This window comes from Salvelinus namaycush, chromosome 6, assembly GCF_016432855.1.
Source record: "Salvelinus namaycush isolate Seneca chromosome 6, SaNama_1.0, whole genome shotgun sequence".
Classification (NCBI taxonomy): domain Eukaryota; kingdom Metazoa; phylum Chordata; class Actinopteri; order Salmoniformes; family Salmonidae; genus Salvelinus; species Salvelinus namaycush.
This window is the reverse complement of record NC_052312.1, coordinates 46,374,992-46,395,793: the sequence shown is the minus strand read 5'-3', so window position 1 is coordinate 46,395,793 and position 20,802 is coordinate 46,374,992. Positions and strand designations below refer to the sequence as shown.

At 47.1% G+C, this 20,802-nt stretch overlaps 1 protein-coding gene across 1 annotated transcript in view; it reads right to left on the bottom strand.

Annotated features, from left to right (window-relative positions):
- The window catches only part of LOC120049154 (staphylococcal nuclease domain-containing protein 1-like), a 311,592-nt gene that overhangs the window by 109,363 nt on the left and 181,427 nt on the right, over nucleotides 1–20,802 (bottom strand). Inside the window, 1 exon segment of the mRNA XM_038995382.1 lies at nucleotides 1,310–1,498. Coding sequence (XP_038851310.1) covers nucleotides 1,310–1,498 — 189 coding nt within the window.

Below are 20,802 nucleotides of genomic sequence, written 5' to 3'. Positions count from 1 at the left end.
AGAAACGTCTATTTTTTTAAGATACTTTAATAACCGGAGCTGATAAAGCGCGAGAGGAGAGAGAGATGTACTGCTGTAGCAGGCGGGGGAGGGACTGTACTGTGAGCGAGTGACACAGGGAGCAGGGAGGATGGAGAGACAAGAGACAGCAACCAAGCCATAGTAGACTAATACCTGCCATAGCTAGGTTATTTATCAACAAATATGATTACATAGTACCTGTCTTGACTGGATCAAAACGGGAGAAGCTAGTCAAGCTAGCTAACGTTAGCTAGCTAGGCTAACTGAAGCTGCAGTGAAAGCGCTTTCTAATCCTACTGTTACAAATAACAACTCCCTGCAGAATATTAAGTAGCAGCCTACCTGTTGGCTCTTGGTCGTGCTAACCTAACCTCCCCCTTTAACTTTTAATTCTGCCATTTTAATTCAATCTTCCATTGATTAGACATCTAACTTTTGCCACACACGGAGGCTCTATGACTGTAGCCTATTTCCGATTTGATGATTTATGATTGGCTTAACAGCAACAACAAGCTACACTCTCCACTCTCGTGAAAAGCAAGAGCATCAGCACAAATACCATTTCTCTCTCTTTACTACACATACCCCAGACCCGTGACAATCATATCAGCTCATACCCAGACCCGTGACAATCATATCAGATCATACCCAGACCCGTGACAATCATATCAGATCATACCCAGACCCCGTGACAATCATATCAGATCATACCCAGACCCGTGACAATCATATCAGATCATACCCAGACCCGTGACAATCATATCAGATCATACCCAGACCCGTGACAATCATATCAGATCATACCCAGACCCGTGACAATCATATCAGATCATACCCAGACCCGTGACAATCATATCAGATCATACCCAGACCCGTGACAATCATATCAGATCATACCCAGACCCGTGACAATCATATCAGATCATATCCAGACCCGTGACAATCATATCAGATCAGACACGTGGATTCATTAGGAATTCTGGATCTGGACCCGGGATCGGGTCTCCGGTATTCGGGTGCAGGTGGATCCGTGAAGACCTCTAGTTAGGATGAGCCTTAAAGCCCATGCAAACTAAGCCTGATGCTAATGGTTAAGTGCTAACAAACAAAAGTGCCCTCAGGGATTACAAAGATTGTTAACCCCAAAACACTAACAAACAAAAGCACCCTCAAGGCTAACAAAGATTGCTAACCCCAAAACTATAAACTATAATAAAGAGAATCACACACTCCATATATAACGCCAAAACGCTAACAAACAAAAACACGGGGCAAACTGAGGACTTACCTTGTCTTTCCTGAGACGAGAGGCCTCCTCTCCGGATACCAGGGTCTTGTAGTAGGAGCTACGCTCGGCCGTGAAGTGGACCTTCGATAGGGCGTTCTCTACCAGCGCCACCGACAGGTTGACCCCCTCGATGTGAAGCCAGCCGATGAAGTTACCAGCCTTGTCCATACTCTCTACTTCCACCTCCACCTGCCAGAGGGAAGAGGGAGGAGACAGAAGAGGAGGGAGAAACGAGACCGGGTTAATGTACTGTATCGGGATTAGGTTTTAGATTCTATTAGAGAAAGCGAGGAGGGTGCTCTGAAGCAGGAGACGTTCTCCTGTCCTTAAACAGACAGATCATTGGAGGCCCCTGAGCTCGCTATCGATCTGAGAGCGTTGAGCTCGCCGCACACAGCTGATGTGGCAGCTCTCTCACTGTCAGTTGGCCTTCGCGCTGTTTTGGTCACGGCCGCCGCGCTCATCTTTCATGCACAATTACACCCAGCGGAGACACTCAGTGGGTTAGACCTCCAAGACGACTCAGGACCCCCAGATTGACCCCATTGGTCTCTGAGCCATGGAGGACTGTTTACAGGGACACCATATGAAAGGACTGGAAAAGTACTGGAATATATAGCTAATGAAAATCTAATTAGCGTTTCAAAAAGTTAGGAAAAGAAAAGTCTGAGAGTGACTGAGCTGGAAAACTAATAGACCATGATTGTTTTTTTGGGGACAGCTGAGGAACATTTCATAGTTCTATAACAAAACACATCCATGATTAGCTGGAGCAGACCCATAACTGAATAGTAGAATAGTAAACTTCACCATGTTTTCCCTCTTGACTTCAGCTGATGCCAACAACAACCTTAAAAGGCCTTTAAATGACTTTCTAATTCAGTATCGAGTCCAAACTTCCTCTACCAGTCTTTGGTTAAGACTCCAATATCGTCATAGAGTGCGGTTCCCACACATTTTCAAAATCTTTTGCAATCAGTGCGAGCCAAATTGTATTCCCTGCGGTGCTAACCCTGCTGCTGACAAAGTGCTGGGTATTTAACAACATTAGCCCTTTGGAGACACTAACCAAAATCTGCCTATTCAGGAGAATTACCTATTCATTACGTTTTGTTTCATAAAGCGTGGGAGGAGAGAAAGACAAATCAATATGGCGTTATCTTTTCCCTCCGACGGCAGAGTGGGCGAGAGAGAGAAAGAAGAGAGAGGCCAGGTGCGGCGAAGACATACTAGAGAAAGTCAAACGATTAAGACACTGGCTGCTTAGCCTCTGTGGGCCCCTGTGGGAAATTTGACGCAAATGACTTTGCCTAACTCCTCTGTGCCTTGTATCCACAGTCAAAGTAAAAAGCTTTTTAATGAGAGCATAATCTGCACTTTGATTAAACACAATAATGACAACACGCTGCGGTGGAAACAGGGACAAACGTAGGCTGTGTTTCCTGCTTTCTCCCCCAGCTCCTAGCTGGGTCTTGGGGGGGGGTTGAGAGAAGGCGAAGGGGTCATGTTAAGTAATGCTGCCTCGTGGGGGGGTTTCTGATGCTTTCTGACCTGTCTAGGCAAGTTTGGTTAAATGGGGTTGGATGTTATGTGTAAATGCATAAGTCTTGTTGAAGTGTTTGACTACAGGATCCCTCCCCACACTACTGCTACAGTACACTACCATGTGGCTGTCTTTCTGGTTCAGTATCCACACACACTGACTCAAGGTGTGTTTATGTGCCAATGTTACATCCTCAACATGGTGTTAAGAGGACAGATAGACAAGGATTGACAAAAGATAACAAGTTCCTCATCTCTTCCCTCCCTCTATTTCTCCCCTCTCCCCTCCTTCCTACCCCTACCTCTCTTTCTCACCCTCCCCGATCTCCCACCCTTTCTCTCCCCCCTTCCCCAATTTCCCTGTCTCTCCCCCTCTCTCTTCCCTCCCTTTCTCTCTCCCCCCCTTCTCCCCATTCCCACCTCTCTCTAACTGGCCTGCCAGTTATACAACCAGGCTATTATAGACACACTGCACCTCCCAGCACTTAAATGTCAACCAGGGAAGTGAGGGGGGAGAGCGGAGGGAAAGGTCTGTAGTGAGCTGGAGCTAGCAGGGAGCAGGCAGCGCTCTCTCCTCAGACAGGCTGATGCTCATTATCCTCTCCACCCCTCACTGGGTCTTCACAAACCACATGCCCAAAACATGTCAGCACCCCAACGCTCGATGTGAGACGAAAATTGAGAGGGGAAATGAGTGGATGGAGGGGAGAAATGGAGAGGAGAAATGGAGAGAGGGAGAAATGGAGAGAGGGAGAAGGAGAAATGGAGAGAGGGAGAAGGAGAAATGGAGAGAGGGAGAGGAGGAGAAATTGAACAATGTGGGGAAAAGAAGTAGAGCAGTGGGATGTTTCGTACTAATCAGAGCAAATGGGAGTGTGTGTGTTATCCATCAGGAGCATCCTATTCACTATGGGGTGCCAAAGAAAATCACTTGCTTAATTTGAGGAATTGCATAGGTATTCAATTTCAAAGTGTCAAACTGGACTGATAATAGGATCCATGACATTATCATACAGCAGCACTATTCACTACCACTAACAGAGTAAAGAGGTACAGCAGCACTATTCACTACCACTAACAGAGTAAAGAGGTACAGCAGCACTATTCACTACCACTAACAGAGTAAAGAGGTACAGCAGCACTATTCACTACCACTAACAGAGTAAAGAGGTACAGCAGCACTATTCACTACCACTAACAGAGTAAAGAGGTACAGCAGCACTATTCACTACCACTAACAGAGTAAAGAGGTACAGCAGCACTATTCACTACCACTAACAGAGTAAAGAGGTACAGCAGCACTATTCACTACCACTAACACAGTAAAGAGGTACAGCAGCACTATTCACAACCACTAACACAGTAAAGAGGTACAGCATCACTATTCACTACCACTAACAGAGTAAAGAGGTACAGCAGCACTATTCACAACCACTAACACAGTAAAGAGGTACAGCATCACTATTCACTACCACTAACAGAGTAAAGAGGTACAGCAGCACTATTCACTACCACTAACAGAGTAAAGAGGTACAGCAGCACTATTCACTAACAGAGTAAAGAGGTACAGCAGCACTATTCACTACCACTAACAGAGTAAAGAGGTACAGCAGCACTATTCACTACCACTAACAGAGTAAAGAGGTACAGCAGCACTATTCACTACCACTAACAGAGTAAAGAGGTACAGCAGCACTATTCACTACCACTAACACAGTAAAGAGGTACAGCAGCACTATTCACTACCACTAACAGAGTAAAGAGGTACAGCAGCACTATTCACTACCACTAACACAGTAAAGAGGTACAGCAGCACTATTCACTACCACTAACAGAGTAAAGAGGTACAGCAGCACTATTCACAACCACTAACACAGTAAAGAGGTACAGCATCACTATTCACTACCACTAACAGAGTAAAGAGGTACAGCAGCACTATTCACTACCACTAACAGAGTAAAGAGGTACAGCAGCACTATTCACTAACAGAGTAAAGAGGTACAGCAGCACTATTCACTACCACTAACAGAGTAAAGAGGTACAGCAGCACTATTCACTACCACTAATAGAGTAAAGAGGTACAGCAGCACTATTCACTACCACTAACAGAGTAAAGAGGTACAGCAGCACTATTCACTACCACTAACACAGTAAAGAGGTACAGCAGCAATATTCACTACCACTAACAGAGTAAAGAGGTACAGCAGCACTATTCACTACCACTAACAGAGTAAAGAGGTACAGCAGCACTATTCACTACCACTAACACAGTAAAGAGGTACAGCAGCACTATTCACTACCACTAACAGAGTAAAGAGGTACAGCAGCACTATTCACTACCACTAACAGAGTAAAGAGGTACAGCAGCACTATTCACTACCACTAACAGAGTAAAGAGGTACAGCAGCACTATTCACTACCACTAACAGAGTAAAGAGGTACAGCAGCACTATTCACTACCACTAACAGAGTAAAGAGGTACAGCAGCACTATTCACTACCACTAACAGAGTAAAGAGGTACAGCAGCACTATTCACTACCACTAACAGAGTAAAGAGGTACAGCATCACTATTCACTACCACTAACAGAGTAAAGAGGTACAGCAGCACTATTCACTACCACTAACAGAGTAAAGAGGTACAGCAGCACTATTCACTAATAGAGTAAAGAGGTACAGCAGCACTATTCACTATTCACTAATAGAGTAAAGAGGTACAGCAGCACTATTCACTATTCACTAATAGAGTAAAGAGGTACAGCAGCACTATTCACTACCACTAACAGAGTAAAGAGGTACAGCAGCACTATTCACTACCACTAACAGAGTAAAGAGGTACAGCAGCACTATTCACTAATAGAGTAAAGAGGTACAGCAGCACTATTCACTATTCACTAATAGAGTAAAGAGGTACAGCAGCACTATTCACTATTCACTAATAGAGTAAAGAGGTACAGCAGCACTATTCACTACCACTAACAGAGTAAAGAGGTACAGCAGCACTATTCACTACCACTAATAGAGTAAAGAGGTACAGCAGCACTATTCACTACCACTAACAGAGTAAAGAGGTACAGCAGCACTATTCACTACCACTAACAGAGTAGAGGTACAGCAGCACTATTCACTACCACTAACACAGTAAAGAGGTACAGCAGCCCTATTCACTACCACTAACAGAGTAAAGAGGTACAGCAGCACTATTCACTACCACTAACAGAGTAAAGAGGTACAGCAGCACTATTCACTACCACTAACAGAGTAAAGAGGTACAGCAGCACTATTCACAACCACTAACAGAGTAAAGAGGTACAGCAGCACTATTCACTAATAGAGTAAAGAGGTACAGCAGCACTATTCACTACCACTAACAGAGTAAAGAGGTACAGCAGCACTATTCACTACCACTAACAGAGTAAAGAGGTACAGCAGCACTATTCACTAATAGAGTAAAGAGGTACAGCAGCACTATTCACTACCACTAACAGAGTAAAGAGGTACAGCAGCACTATTCACTACCACTAATAGAGTAAAGAGGTACAGCAGCACTATTCACTACCACTAACAGAGTAAAGAGGTACAGCAGCACTATTCACTACCACTAACAGAGTAGAGGTACAGCAGCACTATTCACTACCACTAACACAGTAAAGAGGTACAGCAGCCCTATTCACTACCACTAACAGAGTAAAGAGGTACAGCAGCACTATTCACTACCACTAACAGAGTAAAGAGGTACAGCAGCACTATTCACTACCACTAACAGAGTAAAGAGGTACAGCAGCACTATTCACAACCACTAACAGAGTAAAGAGGTACAGCAGCACTATTCACTAATAGAGTAAAGAGGTACAGCAGCACTATTCACTACCACTAACAGAGTAAAGAGGTACAGCAGCACTATTCACTACCACTAACAGAGTAAAGAGGTACAGCAGCACTATTCACTAATAGAGTAAAGAGGTACAGCAGCACTATTCACTACCACTAACAGAGTAAAGAGGTACAGCAGCACTATTCACTAATAGAGTAAAGAGGTACAGCAGCACTATTCACTACCACTAACAGAGTAAAGAGGTACAACAGCACTATTCACTACCACTAACACAGTAAAGAGGTACAGCAGCACTATTCACTACCACTAACACAGTAAAGAGGTACAGCAGCACTATTCACTACCACTAACAGAGTAAAGAGGTACAGCAGCACTATTCACTACCACTAACAGAGTAAAGAGGTACAGCAGCACTATTCACTACCACTAATAGAGTAAAGAGGTACAGCAGCACTATTCACTACCACTAACAGAGTAAAGAGGTACAGCAGCACTATTCACTACCACTAACAGAGTAAAGAGGTACAGCACATACAGGCCAATAGGGGATGGAATTATGGTTCTATGGGGCCAAATATATTCGTCTCACACACACAGTTGTGGACACACACTTGGTAGAACACAAGAGGGATATTGATGCCAGTTGTATTGATGTTTATTACGTCTGTATTTACAATCTCAAAAAGCTTTTCAAATCATTCGCTGCACATTTCAATCTGACGGGCTGAAAGATATGCTGCTTGTTGAGACGTCTTCTCTCTCCGCCACCACGACGGGGACTGACTTGGGGACGTTGTAAACCTCTCTGGTGGCCACTTAGTCGACGCTGGGGGAACAAACGCCTTGTTGAGCGTTAAAAGCAACGACATAAAGACGTGATAACAAGTAGATCCATTACCTGTTTATGACAACCTGAGTGTACATACGTCAAAGACAGACACGGGACTCGGAGAGAGAGACAGTAGGGGAGAGAGAGAGAGACAGTGGGGAGAGAGAGAGAGACCGTGGGGGAGAGAGAGAGAGACAGACAGTGGGGGGAGAGAGAGACAGACAGTGGGGGAGAGAGAGAGAGACAGTGGGGGAGAGAGAGAGAGACAGTGGGGGAGAGAGAGAGAGACAGTGGGGGAGAGAGAGAGAGACAGTGGGGGAGAGAGAGAGAGACCGTGGGGGGAGAGAGAGAGACAGTGGGGGAGAGAGAGAGAGAGACAGTGGGGGGAGAGAGAGAGAGACAGTGGGGGGAGAGAGAGAGAGAGAGTGGGGGAGAAAGAGAGAGAGAGAGTGGGGGAGAGAGAGAGAGAGACAGTGGGGGAGAGAGAGAGAGAGACAGTGGGGGAGAGAGAGAGAGAGAGACAGTGGGGGAGAGAGAGAGAGAGACAGTGGGGGAGAGAGAGAGAGACAGTGGGGGAGAGAGAGAGACAGGGGAGAGAGAGAGACAGTGGGGGAGAGAGAGAGAGAGACAGTGGGGGAGAGAGAGAGAGACAGTGGGGGAGAGAGAGAGACAGTGGGGAGAAAGAGAGAGAGAGAGAGAGAGAGAGAGTGGGGAGAAAGAGAGAGAGAGATACAGTGGGGAGAAAGAGAGAGAGAGATACAGTGGGGAGAAAGAGAGAGACAGTGGGGAGAAAGAGAGAGAGAGAGAGACAGTGGGGAGAAAGAGAGAGAGACAGTGGGGAGAAAGAGAGAGAGAGATACAGTGGGGAGAAAGAGAGATAGTAAAGAGGGAGAGATATAGTAAAGAGGGAGAGATATAGAAGAGAGAAGGTGAGAAAGAAAGAGTGAGAGAAAGGGAAAGAGATGAAGGACAAAGAAGGGAAAATGGGGCGTAGTAAGAAAGCTTTGTAGGGGGGACTGAATGGACAAGTACACAGACACACGGGAGTACACTGCAGGACTGATGAGTGTGCCTATCTGCTGGACCACATATATAACTATACAACTACAGGAGGCATGATGGAAGGGACATTTGCTCACCACTTGACAACAGCACAAATACTAAAATAATGGCAGCAGAGCTTTGTGAAGCCTAATGGTCAGAAATGATCCTACTGAGCAACATGAATAATACTGGCCTATACACGGAATCACATTACACACTAATGGACAAGCTGGCGGGCGGCAACACACGTGTGTAAACACATGTACACACACACCTCATTATCTCCTGCTACAGCTCAATATTTGGTTGTTTTGTCACCTTCTCGCTGGCAAAGACCATGTCTTACCTATCGCCTGCATACCAACACCATGAAATGGGCTGGCTGTGTAATGAGTGGCTGTGGGCTGACTAAAGCATCATGCCTGGCACAGAGTGTTTCTAGGGCCACTCAGGGGCCCCCCAGCAGAGGTGATAATGTGGCCCATTGATACCGGTGGGCCTTTCACCGCTCGGGGGATACCCCCGCATAACAGACGCAGCCCAAGCAAGCATGCACCTGCCTGGGCTTGTTTTCTCTTTCTCTGAGGTAACAGACTGCATTCACACCCCTGGAGCTCTGGAGCTGATCTGAGGCGGCTGATTGGCGGCCCACGCGAACCACTTTAGTTTCCCGTCCAAAGTAAAAACGCTCACAATGGAGGGCTAGGGGTGGGGAGGGTCGACTGCTTTAGAGCAGAGCCCAGATGGATCCCAGTGGAGGGCTTGAAGGAGCCAAAATGGCTCCCGTCGGAACACAAATGTAGCTCCGGTAATCTCCTAAACGCTGGGATTGTAAACCGGTGTTCAAAACAAAACAAAAAAACAACACAAAACAAGAGAGTGGGTGGGAACTCATTGTTTAAGACTACAAAGACTACAAAAGACCAATCCTTTTTTGGAGTCCATTGAAGTGGAGGGCTTAGAAGGACTTTTAGCTGATCAACTACTACAGACTTAGCTCACTAGTCGCTAATTCACTTGGCTGTTTCAAAGGGTGGGATTAGATGGTTAAGATGTCACCAAAGGGCCACACTTCTCATACAAAACAGTCCCCCGGGGTTTGAAATTAAACGCCTTTTGATAAGCTCTCACGATCGTTTGAGAAGTCGAATGAGCCGGGACCTCGATTTAACGTCGTCCCCACCTGGGAATCAGGAGACAGAGAGATACTCTCCTTTCCTGGTGTCTTCAATCACCAGTGACTGTATCTCTCACACACTTTAAATCTGCTTTTTTACGGCACTGTCCAATTACCAGGCCAGAGATCTGCGCCGTATAAACGCAGAGCTGCATAAGTCAAAAGAGCTGCCGGTGGTCGTAAAACACAGGAGAGGGAGGATCAGGGGCTGGAGAATGCTTCTCAGGTTGGACTCTGATTGTCACTGCTGTCTGTCTCTCTGTGTGCGTGTCTGTGTGTGCGTGTCTGTGTGCGTGTGCGTGTCTGTGTGTGCGTGTCTGTGCGTGCGTGTCTGTGCGTGCGTGTCTGTGCGTGCGTGTCTGTGCGTGCGTGTCTGTGCGTGCGTGTCTGTGCGTGCGTGTCTGTGTGCGTGCGTGTCTGTGTGCGTGCGTGTGTGCGTGCGTGCCTGTGTGCGTGCACCTGTCTGTGTGCGTGCGTGCCTGTGTGCGTGCGTGCCTGTGTGCGTGCGTGTGTGCGTGCGTGCCTGTGTGCGTGCACCTGTCTGTGTGCGTGCGTGCCTGTGTGCGTGCGTGTGTGCGTGCGTGCCTGTGTGCGTGCGTGTGTGCGTGCGTGCGTGTGCGTGCGTGCGTGTGCGTGCACCTGTCTGTCTGTGTGCGTGCACCTGTCTGTCTGTGTGCGTGCACCTGTCTGTCTGTGTGCGTGCACCTGTCTGTCTGTGTGCGTGCACCTGTCTGTCTGTGTGCGTGCACCTGTCTGTCTGTGTGCGTGCACCTGTCTGTCTGTGTGCGTGCACCTGTCTGTCTGTGTGCGTGCACCTGTCTGTCTGTGTGCGTGCACCTGTCTGTCTGTGTGCGTGCACCTGTCAGTCTGTGTGCGTGCACCTGTCTGTCTGTGTGCGTGCACCTGTCAGTCTGTGTGCGTGCACCTGTCAGTCTGTGTGCGTGCACCTGTCAGTCTGTGTTTGTGCGTGCACCTGTCAGTCTGTGTTTGTGCGTGCACCTGTCTGTCTGTGTTTGTGCGTGCACCTGTCTGTCTGTGTTTGTGCGTGCACCTGTCTGTCTGTGTTTGTGCGTGCACCTGTCTGTCTGTGTTTGTGCGTGCACCTGTCTGTCTGTGTTTGTGCGTGCGTCTGTCTGTCTGTGTTTGTGCGTGCGTCTGTCTGTCTGTGTTTGTGCGTCTGTCTGTCTGTCTGTGTTTGTGCGTCTGTCTGTCTGTCTGTGTTTGTGCGTCTGTCTGTCTGTCTGTGTTTGTGCGTCTGTCTGTCTGTCTGTGTTTGTGCGTCTGTCTGTCTGTCTGTGTTTGTGCGTCTGTCTGTCTGTCTGTGTTTGTGCGTCTGTCTGTCTGTCTGTGTTTGTGCGTCTGTCTGTCTGTCTGTGTTTGTGCGTCTGTCTGTCTGTCTGTGTTTGTGCGTCTGTCTGTCTGTCTGTGTTTGTGCGTCTGTCTGTCTGTCTGTGTTTGTGCGTCTGTCTGTCTGTCTGTGTTTGTGCGTCTGTCTGTCTGTCTGTGTTTGTGCGTCTGTCTGTCTGTCTGTGTTTGTGCGTCTGTCTGTCTGTCTGTGTTTGTGCGTCTGTCTGTCTGTGTTTGTGCGTCTGTCTGTCTGTGTTTGTGCGTCTGTCTGTCTGTGTTTGTGCGTCTGTCTGTCTGTGTTTGTGCGTCTGTCTGTCTGTGTTTGTGCGTCTGTCTGTCTGTGTTTGTGCGTCTGTCTGTGTCTGTCTGTGTCTGTCTGTGTCTGTCTGTGTCTGTCTGTGTCTGTCTGTCTGGGTGGGTCTCTGTCTGTCTGTCTGGGTGGGTCTCTGTCTGTCTGTCTGGGTGGGTCTCTGTCTGTCTGTCTGGGTGGGTCTCTGTCTGTCTGTCTGGGTGGGTCTCTGTCTGTCTGTCTGGGTGGGTCTCTGTCTGTCTGTCTGGGTGGGTCTCTGTCTGTCTGTCTGGGTGGGTCTCTGTCTGTCTGTCTGGGTGGGTCTCTGTCTGTCTGTCTGGGTGGGTCTCTGTCTGTCTGTCTGGGTGGGTCTCTGTCTGTCTGTCTGGGTGGGTCTCTGTCTGTCTGTCTGGGTGGGTCTCTGTCTGTCTGTCTGGGTGGGTCTCTGTCTGTCTGTCTGGGTGGGTCTCTGTCTGTCTGTCTGGGTGGGTCTCTGTCTGTCTGTCTGGGTGGGTCTCTGTCAGGGTCTCTGTCTGTCTGTCTCTCTTTCTGCCTGTGTAGATCTCTGTCTCTCTGTCTGGGTCTATGTCTGTCTGTCTGTGTCTCTTTCGTCCTGTGTGGATCTCTGTCTGTGTGGGTCTCTGTCGGGGTCTCTGTCTGTATGTCTGTCTGTCTTTTTCTTAATGTGTATATCTCTGTCTCTCTGTCTGGGTCTCTGTCTATCTGTCTGGGTCTCTGTCTATCTGTCTGGGTCTCTGTCTATCTGTCTGGGTCTCTGTCTATCTGTCTGGGTCTCTGTCTATCTGTCTGGGTCTCTGTCTATCTGTCTGGGTCTCTGTCTATCTGTCTGGGTCTCTTTCTTTCTGTCTGGGTGTCTGCCTGTCTGGGTGTCTGCCTGTCTGGGTGTCTGCCTGTCTGGGTGTCTGCCTGTCTGGGTGTCTGCCTGTCTGTCTGTCTGTCTGCCTGTCTGTCTGTGTGTCTGGGTGTCTGTCTGTCTGGGTGTCTGTGTGGGTCCGTGTCTGTGGTTCAGCCACAGCCTCTAATTTACAAACGTAAGCATGGCTTTGCGTGAATAACAAGAGGAAAGACAGGCAGGCAGGGAGGTTGGCACTGATTCATCCATTTACATAAAAAGCTCTTTATGAGTAATGCAAACCTGTCAACAGGTTGTGTGTCATCACTACATTAAAAGAGATGGAACACTTAGAGAGGGTTTCCTTATCATCATACAAGTCAGCTGAGTTCCATGAGAGTTTCAGTTACAAATCAATTGATGTGGGAGACTGTGTGTATTGGGACAATGCAGAATGACTCAGTCAGCCTCAGATGTGAGTATCATGGCTGACGTGTGACAGTGAGTGAGCTGTAATCTGCACTAAGGGTGTGTGTGTAGGTCCTTCTATCCTTGTGGTGACCAAAAATCCCCCAAAGTCCCCACAAGAATAGTACAACAAGGAAAAAGCTCTCTCGTGGGGACATTTCCCACATCCCCACGAGAGCAAAAGCCATTTTAAGCTTAGGGGTTGGGTTACAAATAGGGTTAGGGGTTAGGAGGTAGGTTTACGGTTAGGGTTATGGAAAATAGGATTCTGAACGGAAATACATTTTAGATCCCCACGAGGATAGAAGAACAAAACAGGTGCTTGTGCCACAGAAAGCAGGAATGACAGAGGTGGGAGGGAGAGGGTAAACACCATCATTCATCCTCCATAACCCCTCCGTCCATCCTCTGATATCCCTCTTTCACCATCATTCCCCTCTCCATCTGCTTGATGACAAGAACCTCAGTCTCTCCAACCGACAGCTCTGCTCACCCACTGGCATTAGACATGTATCACATTGAGCCCTGGAGGGGGGGAGGGAGTATTGGGGGCAGGGTATCAACATGCTCAGAGCAATCTTAAGCACTTATCAGAGAGCGAGGGATGGAGGAAAAAAGAGGGACAGAGAAAAAGAGGTAGAGAGAGAAGGGGACATAGGAGAGATTTCACTGGCTCGTCCACTCAAAACCCTAACTCAAAAACAACGGAAAACTTTGATCAAAATACATATGTCGATATTTTTGACAAATAAAATAAATACATTGGGTGTGGTTCATGTGTTGTGATGGGAGAAGAAAAGGCATCGAGACGTTGATGGGACAGGAGTGCTGAATCAGTGGGGCTCCCAGTCAACCTTGAAAGCACCATTTCAGAGGTATCGAACAGCGCCCGTGCGGCCAAAATTCATTGTCTCGCCTTTCACTGAAATATAGATTAGGACTGGGAATTGCCAGCGACCTCACAAAACAACATCATTACAATATTTAGGTGCCGATAAGATATGTATTGCAATTATCACGATTCTTTACTGTATGTATTGTGATTTGATACTGTGATTTTATTACGATTTGTTGTTCCAAACATATTGCTCACCATATGTCTGCCTCAGAGGGACAAGAGCCATGAAAATAAAGAGCTGAAACAAATTGTCTCCCTATTAAAAATGGAGGAAACGCTACGAAGGAAAAACACGAGTTTTGGTGAGCAGGTACAGCCAACTAGCGCACAAATATTGCAATAGTCAAAACAACATATCGGCAAAAATAAGATTGATATGTAACTGTATCGATTTCCCCCATCACTATTATAGATTCCTTTAGGTGGATATACTGTAAGTTCATATAAATGATACATTTTCCCACTCCGTGTTCCGGGCATTCCGACTGGACACAAATCGATAAACCTCGCAGTCTGGTGCGTTTTATAGTGAGGTGGAAATAAATCAAATAAATGTCCGTGATGATAAGCAGGAAACCAAATAAATAAATGAACAACTATTACCTGGAAATAAATACATTATGCAGGACAGGTTTCTGTATGACAGCCCGTGTGAATGCCATGGCAGCTCTATTATCTAGCACTGCAAGGGGAGGGGGTGGGTGTGTGTCTCTGGTACAGTGTTCTGTTAGCGCTGTTGGTACGTTTGTTGACAGCACTGCTGCGAGGGTAACGGTGCGTACAGTGCTATCCGAGAGGGGACGACATCTTAATGAGTGTGTGTGTGTGTGTGTGTTTGTCAATCACTGCTTACTAAAGAGAATAAATGAAAATGGAAAGATTCATAATATTCAGCAAAAAAGAGAAGACTGGGTCAAATTAGCTGTGGAGGGTTGCATGTCGAGCTATTGGCACACACACACACACACACACCTACGTTAGTCTTCACATAACCTTATAACCACCAAATTACACCTGGAACACCACCAGTAATGAAGGGAATAAATTGCACATAATAACACTAATAGCAGGGTAGGCTGGGATGATGATGGCGGCCTATTTGTCGAGCACCTTACAGCTCCTCTTCAAATCATTAAGGTTGTTTCTTCTTCCTAATAATCCTTTCAAAACATAACGACCACGGTCATTATGGGGACATTTCCTGGGCTGCATCCCAAATGGAACTCTTCCCTTTATAGTGCACTACTTTTGACCTGGGCCCATAGGGACAAAGCAAACATAAAGAGGTGTAACAGACATACAGGCCTATGACACCTTGGTGACGTCCATCACCTTGCCCAACCTAAAACGATCCCACATTTTAAACCAGGAAGGGTCAAACTCAGTCCATGGACGGCCTGGTGTCTGCTGGCTTTTGTTATTTCCTTTCAATGAAGACCTAGACAACCAGGTGAGGGGAGTTCCTTACTAAACAGTGAACTTCATTCATCAGTCAAGTACAATGGAGGAGCAAAGACCCGCCGGCGCTCAGCCCTCCGTGGAATGAGTTTGACGTGTTAGGTTATGGCGGGGCACTTCTGCCGGATCGAAGGCCTCGTGTTTTCAGGGTCAAATCTATAAATATAGATCACCTTAAAAAAGAAATAGGTAGTTGACGTTCATCGATCCCCTAATGGGATTGATCTGCTTTGGATGATAATGCTGTGGTAATGGCCTCTTAATTAAAGTGGCTACATGTGGCCTAATGACAAATACTGAGGACGAACAAAACACGCACACTATGAACACAAATAGGCAAATAGGTCAGGGCCTGGGCCAAATAACTAGGGATGTTAACGGTTAACCATTAATCGGTTAGGCACCGAAAATACATTTGACCGGTCATGCTTATCGGTCTATAGGTTAATTAGCATCATTTCGTGGAATTCAATTGGAGCGTGTGCATTTTAGTTGGGATAGTTAAGCAACAAGGCCAGAGGGGGTGTGGTATATGGCCAATATACCACGGCTCAGGGCTGTTCTTATGCACAACGCGGAGTGCCTGGATTACAAATCTAAATCTAAATTTATTGGTCACATACACGTGATTAGCAGATGTTATTGTAGGTGTAGCAAAATGCTTGTGCTTCTAGCTCCGACAGTGCAGTAATGTCTAACAAATTACACAACATATACCCAATACACACATCTAAGTAGGAATGAATGAAGACTATATACATATATGGACGAGCGATGTCAGAGCGGAACGGACTAAGATACCGTAGAATAGTCTAGAATACAGTATATACATATGAGATGAGTAATGCCAGATATGTAAACATAATTAAAGTGACTAGTGTTCCATTCCTTAAAGTGGCCAGTGATTTCTAGGCTATGCCTATAGGCAGCAGCCACTCAGTGTTAGTGATGGCTGTTTAACAGTCTGATGGCCTTGAGGTAGAAGCTTTTTTTCAGTCTCTCAGTCCCAGCTTTGATGCACCTGTACTTACCTCGCCTTCTGGATGATAGCAGGGTGAACAGGCAGTGGCTCACATTGGGTGCTGTAGGTGTCCTGGAGGGTGGGTAGTTTGCCCCCGGTAATGCGTTGGGCAGACCGCACCACCCTCTGGAGAGCCTTGCGGTTGTGGGCGGTGCAGTTGCAGTACCTGCGGTGATACAGCTTGACAGGATGCTTTCAATTGTGCATCTGTAAAGGTTAGTGAGGGTTTTAGGTGACAAGCCTAATTTCTTTAGCCTCCTGAGGTTGAAGAGGCTCTGATCCGCCTTCTTCGCCACACTTCGCCACACAGTTTGTCAGTGATGTGTACACCAAGGAACTTGAAGCTTTCCACCTTCTCCACTGCGGTCCTGTCGATGTAGATAGGGGGGTGAACCCTCTGCTGTTTCCTGAAGTCCATGATCTTCTCCTTTGTTTTGATTACATTAATTGAGAGGTGGTTTTCCAGGCACCACACTCCCAGAGCCATCACCTCCTCCCTGTAGGCTGTCTTGTCATCATTGGTCATCAAACTTACTAATGTTGTTTCGTCTGCAAATTTGATGAATGAGTTGGAGGCATGCTTGGCCACGCAGTCATGGGTGAACAGGGAGTACAGGAGGGTGCTGAGCACGCAACCGTGTTGGGCCCCAAGTGTTGAGGATCAGCGGAGTGGAGGTGATGTTTCCTACTTTCACCACCTGGGGGCGGCCCGTCAGGAAGTCCAGGACCCAGTTGCACAGGGCGGGGTTCAGACCCAGGGCCTCGAGCTTAATGATGAGCTTGGAGGGTACTATGGTGCTGAATGCTGAGCTATAGTCAATAAACAGCATTCTTACATTTTATTAAAAATGTTATTTAACCTTTATTTAACTAGGCAAGTCAGTTAAGAACAAATTCTTATTTAAAATGACGGCCTACCCCGGCCAATGCTGGGCCTATTGTGCGCCACCCGATGGGACTCCTAATCACAGCTGGATGTGATACAGCCTTGATACGGACCAGGGACTGTAGTGACACCTCTTGCACTGAGATGCAGTGCCTTAGACCGCTGCGCCACTCGGGAGCCCAAGGTATAAATAAGTATTCCTCTTGTCCAGATGGGATAGGGCAGTGTGCAGAGTGATGGCGTTGCATCGTCTGTGGATCTATTGGGGCGGTAAAGCAAATTGAAGGTAAAGCAAATTGAAGTGGGTCTAGGGTTGCAGGTATGGTAGAGGTGATATGAACCTTGACTAGTATCTCAAAGCACTTCATGATGACAGAGGTGAGTGCTAGGGGGCTATAGTCATTAAGATAAGTTACCTTCGCCTTGTTGGGTACAGGAACAATGGTGGCCATCTTGAAGCATGTGGGGACAGCAGACTGGGATAGTGAGAGATTGAACATGCCCGTAAACACACCAGCCAGCAGGTCTGTGCATGCTCTGAGGACGTGGCTAGGGATGCCGTCTGGCCAGGCAGCCTTGCCAGGGTTAACACGTTTAAATGTTTTAGTCGCGTCGGCCACGGAGAAGGAGAGCCCACAGTCCTTGTTAGCGGCCGCGTCAGTGGCACTGTGTTATCCTCAAAGCGTGCAAAGAATGTGTTTAGCCTGTCCGGAAGCAAGACAACGGTCTCGGCAACATGGCTGGTTTTCCTTTTGTAGTCTGTGATCGTCTGTAGTCCCTGCCACATGCGTCTTGTGTCTGAGCCGTTGCATTGCGACTCCACTTTTTCTCGATGCTGACGTTTAGCTTGTTTGATTGCCTTGTGGAGTGATTAACTACACTGTTTATATTCTGCCATAATCCCAGTCACCTTGTCATGGTGAAATACGTTGGTTCGCGCTTTCAGTTTCTATCCACGGTTTCTGGTTAGGGTAGGTTTTAATAGTCACCGTGGGGACTACATCTCCTATACACTTCCTTATAAACTCAGTCACCGTATCCGTGTATGCGTCTAGATTATTTTCGCAAGCTTCCCGGGATTTCCTGTTTCTGCCTATAGGAAGAGAGGAGCAAGATGGAGTCGTGGTCAGATTTGCTGAAAGGAGGGCGGGGGAGGGCCTTGTACACATTCCGGAAGTTTGAATAGCAATGGTTGAGAGTCTTAGCAGCGCGAGTACTACAGTCGATATGTTGATAGAACTTCGGCAGCCTAGTCCTCAAATTTGCTTTGTTAAAATCCCCAGCTACAATAAATGCACTCTCAGGATATGTGGTTCCAGTTTGCATAAAGTTCAGTGAAGTTCTTTGAGGGCTGTCGTGGTATCGGCTTGAAATGAAAAGGGATGTAAACGGCCGTGACAATGATGGAGGAGAAGCCCTTAGCCGTGGTATATTGGCCATACACCACAAACCCAGAGGTGCCACATTTCTATTATAAACTGGTTACCAACGTCATTAGAGCAGTAAAAATACAGATTTTGTCATACGCATGGTAAATGGTCTGATATACCACGGCTGTCAGCCAATCAGCATTCAGGGCTCGAACCACCCAGTTTATAATACATTTTAGAATACACATAGAATGCTTAATATTAGGCGCCAGTACAGAACGAAAGCTTTCCTTTGAGGGTATTTTCATACATATCTGTTTTACTGTTTATAAATTAAAGCACTTTGTTTCTAGTCCCCCCCATTAAGTATTTGGAAAAATGTATGTTTCTAGTATGCATGATTTTCTGTTGGTCACATCATTTTACTGTTTGGAACAAATGTAAGCGTTTGTTAAGTGGTTTTAATGAGGATCGGTTAGTCGGCAGCAAAAGCTACAGAAATGTTCATCCCTACCAGGAATGTTTCTATCAAAACTGAATGATGGAGACAGAGAAATGACAAAACAAATCCTCTTCCTATTCTCCTGATCAATGAGACTACAAAGACTGTGGTTACTCCCTGATGTAGGCCATGCTGCCGAAACACAGAGGTAACTTTTTCTTCTATTGAACATGCCATAAGTAAAATAAAGGCATTTTTAAGTAATTATAAGAAGAGTGCCAGCATTTGTTTGTTTTTGAAGACAACAAAGGCCAAAGGAAACCTTCTAGGCCTATCAGGGAGACAAGGGAGGAGGGCCAGCTATCCAGACCATTTGCCTCTCCCCATAAGCCCTGTCCCTGTGTGTCTAAAGGGGCCTGGGGCTATTGAGTTGCCCTCCCTGGCCTGGACCGATCTTCTGACATCTGACTCATGACCACTTGGTTTCCTCTGGCGGTGAAGCAGCCAGGTGTGTCCAATAACCAGGGGAGCGGTGAGAGGAGACGTTTGCTCGTTTGTTTCGGGTTAGCTGTGTCACTGTCGATATACAGCGCTGTCAAGAGTGGTCACCTGCTGTATGCATGATAGTGTGTGCGGATGTGTGTGTGTGGATGTGTGTGTGCACATTGATGAGTGTGTGAGTACATAAAGTTCCCTGAGTAGAGCTCTGCTGCCCTGTAGCAACAGCATCATCTTTACGCTCCAACACTGTAAAAGAGCTGAGAACACGGCATATCAACCCGTCACTCAGACCTCTTTAAAGTCCACACAGAGTCGCCACTAGCTAAACAACATCGGGGGAGGGGGGGGACTTGGGAAGCGTCTCAAATTGCACCCTATTGACTATATAGTACACTACATCTGACCAGGGCCCAAAGGGAATAGAGTGTCATTTAAGACACAGCCTGGGAAAGGACTGGCAGAATAACACAGAAGCACTCTGGGTTTTTAAGAGTCCGGGAGAGGGGTGAGCCCGGGAGCACAGGTGGAAATCACAGAGCGCAGCAATAAGTGCTGAGGGAAGTGTGTGTAAACTCTGAGAGGCTTCTCCATAAACATTTATTGCTTAACCTCTCACCATGTTGACAGGCGCTGGACGTGGGCACACACACAGAGCTGGATGCAGGACACAAGCTCACACACCCCAAATCCAACTCTGTCCTCCCACAGCTTCACTCTCACTTCTCCAGAGCTTTTGCCATGTAGCTTTCAAACAGCACTTTGTCCTCTGCCTTCAACTGAACTAGGCCTATACCTCCCAGTAGACCAGTCTTTGGCATTCACAGCGCTGTGTGTCTAAGCTAGATAGCTACACTCTAGCCTGCTGTCCCATCAACCTTCAGCACTCTGCTTAGGGTGGTCTGCTCTTGTAATCAGCGCTCATATCATAGAAGGAAGGTCTCGTCACGCACGCACGCACGCATGCACACAGGTAGGCAGCATAGTCTAGATGCACTTGTCTCTGACACAAAGCAGGCATGTGAGGTTTACAAAGGTGCACAGTGTGTGTGTGTTTTGTTATGTCCACTCCTAAGGACCCCTGTGCGATCAATGTGACTCGGAGGCCCATGCATCACTGTCACAGAGGGCCGATTGCACCCCTCTCTCCAAACGATCGGGGGTCATTAGCAGGCCAGTGAAACATGAATGATCCCCCCCCCTACCACCGCCCCCTTGGCAAATTCACTCACAAAAGACTCTGCCTCACATTAATGAGTTTCCCTCATCAATAGATAATTTATGTTTGCCCAGAATGAGTCTCCTGTCTGCCGATTGAAAAAAATACAGAGAGGTAGAGAAAGCGAGAAATGGCAGAGGGCTCCCGGGTTGTAATGAAAGGATGTACCGTCTGCTCGAGCCGCTAAACGATTTGTCGTGGCTATGACAGGCGAGCGGGATGAGGAGAAAATAACAGAAAAGGGAGAATAAGAAACAGAGAAGGCTGATTGGGAGGCGAACATCCAACATCCCTCTCCACCTGAGTTAGCAGGGAAAA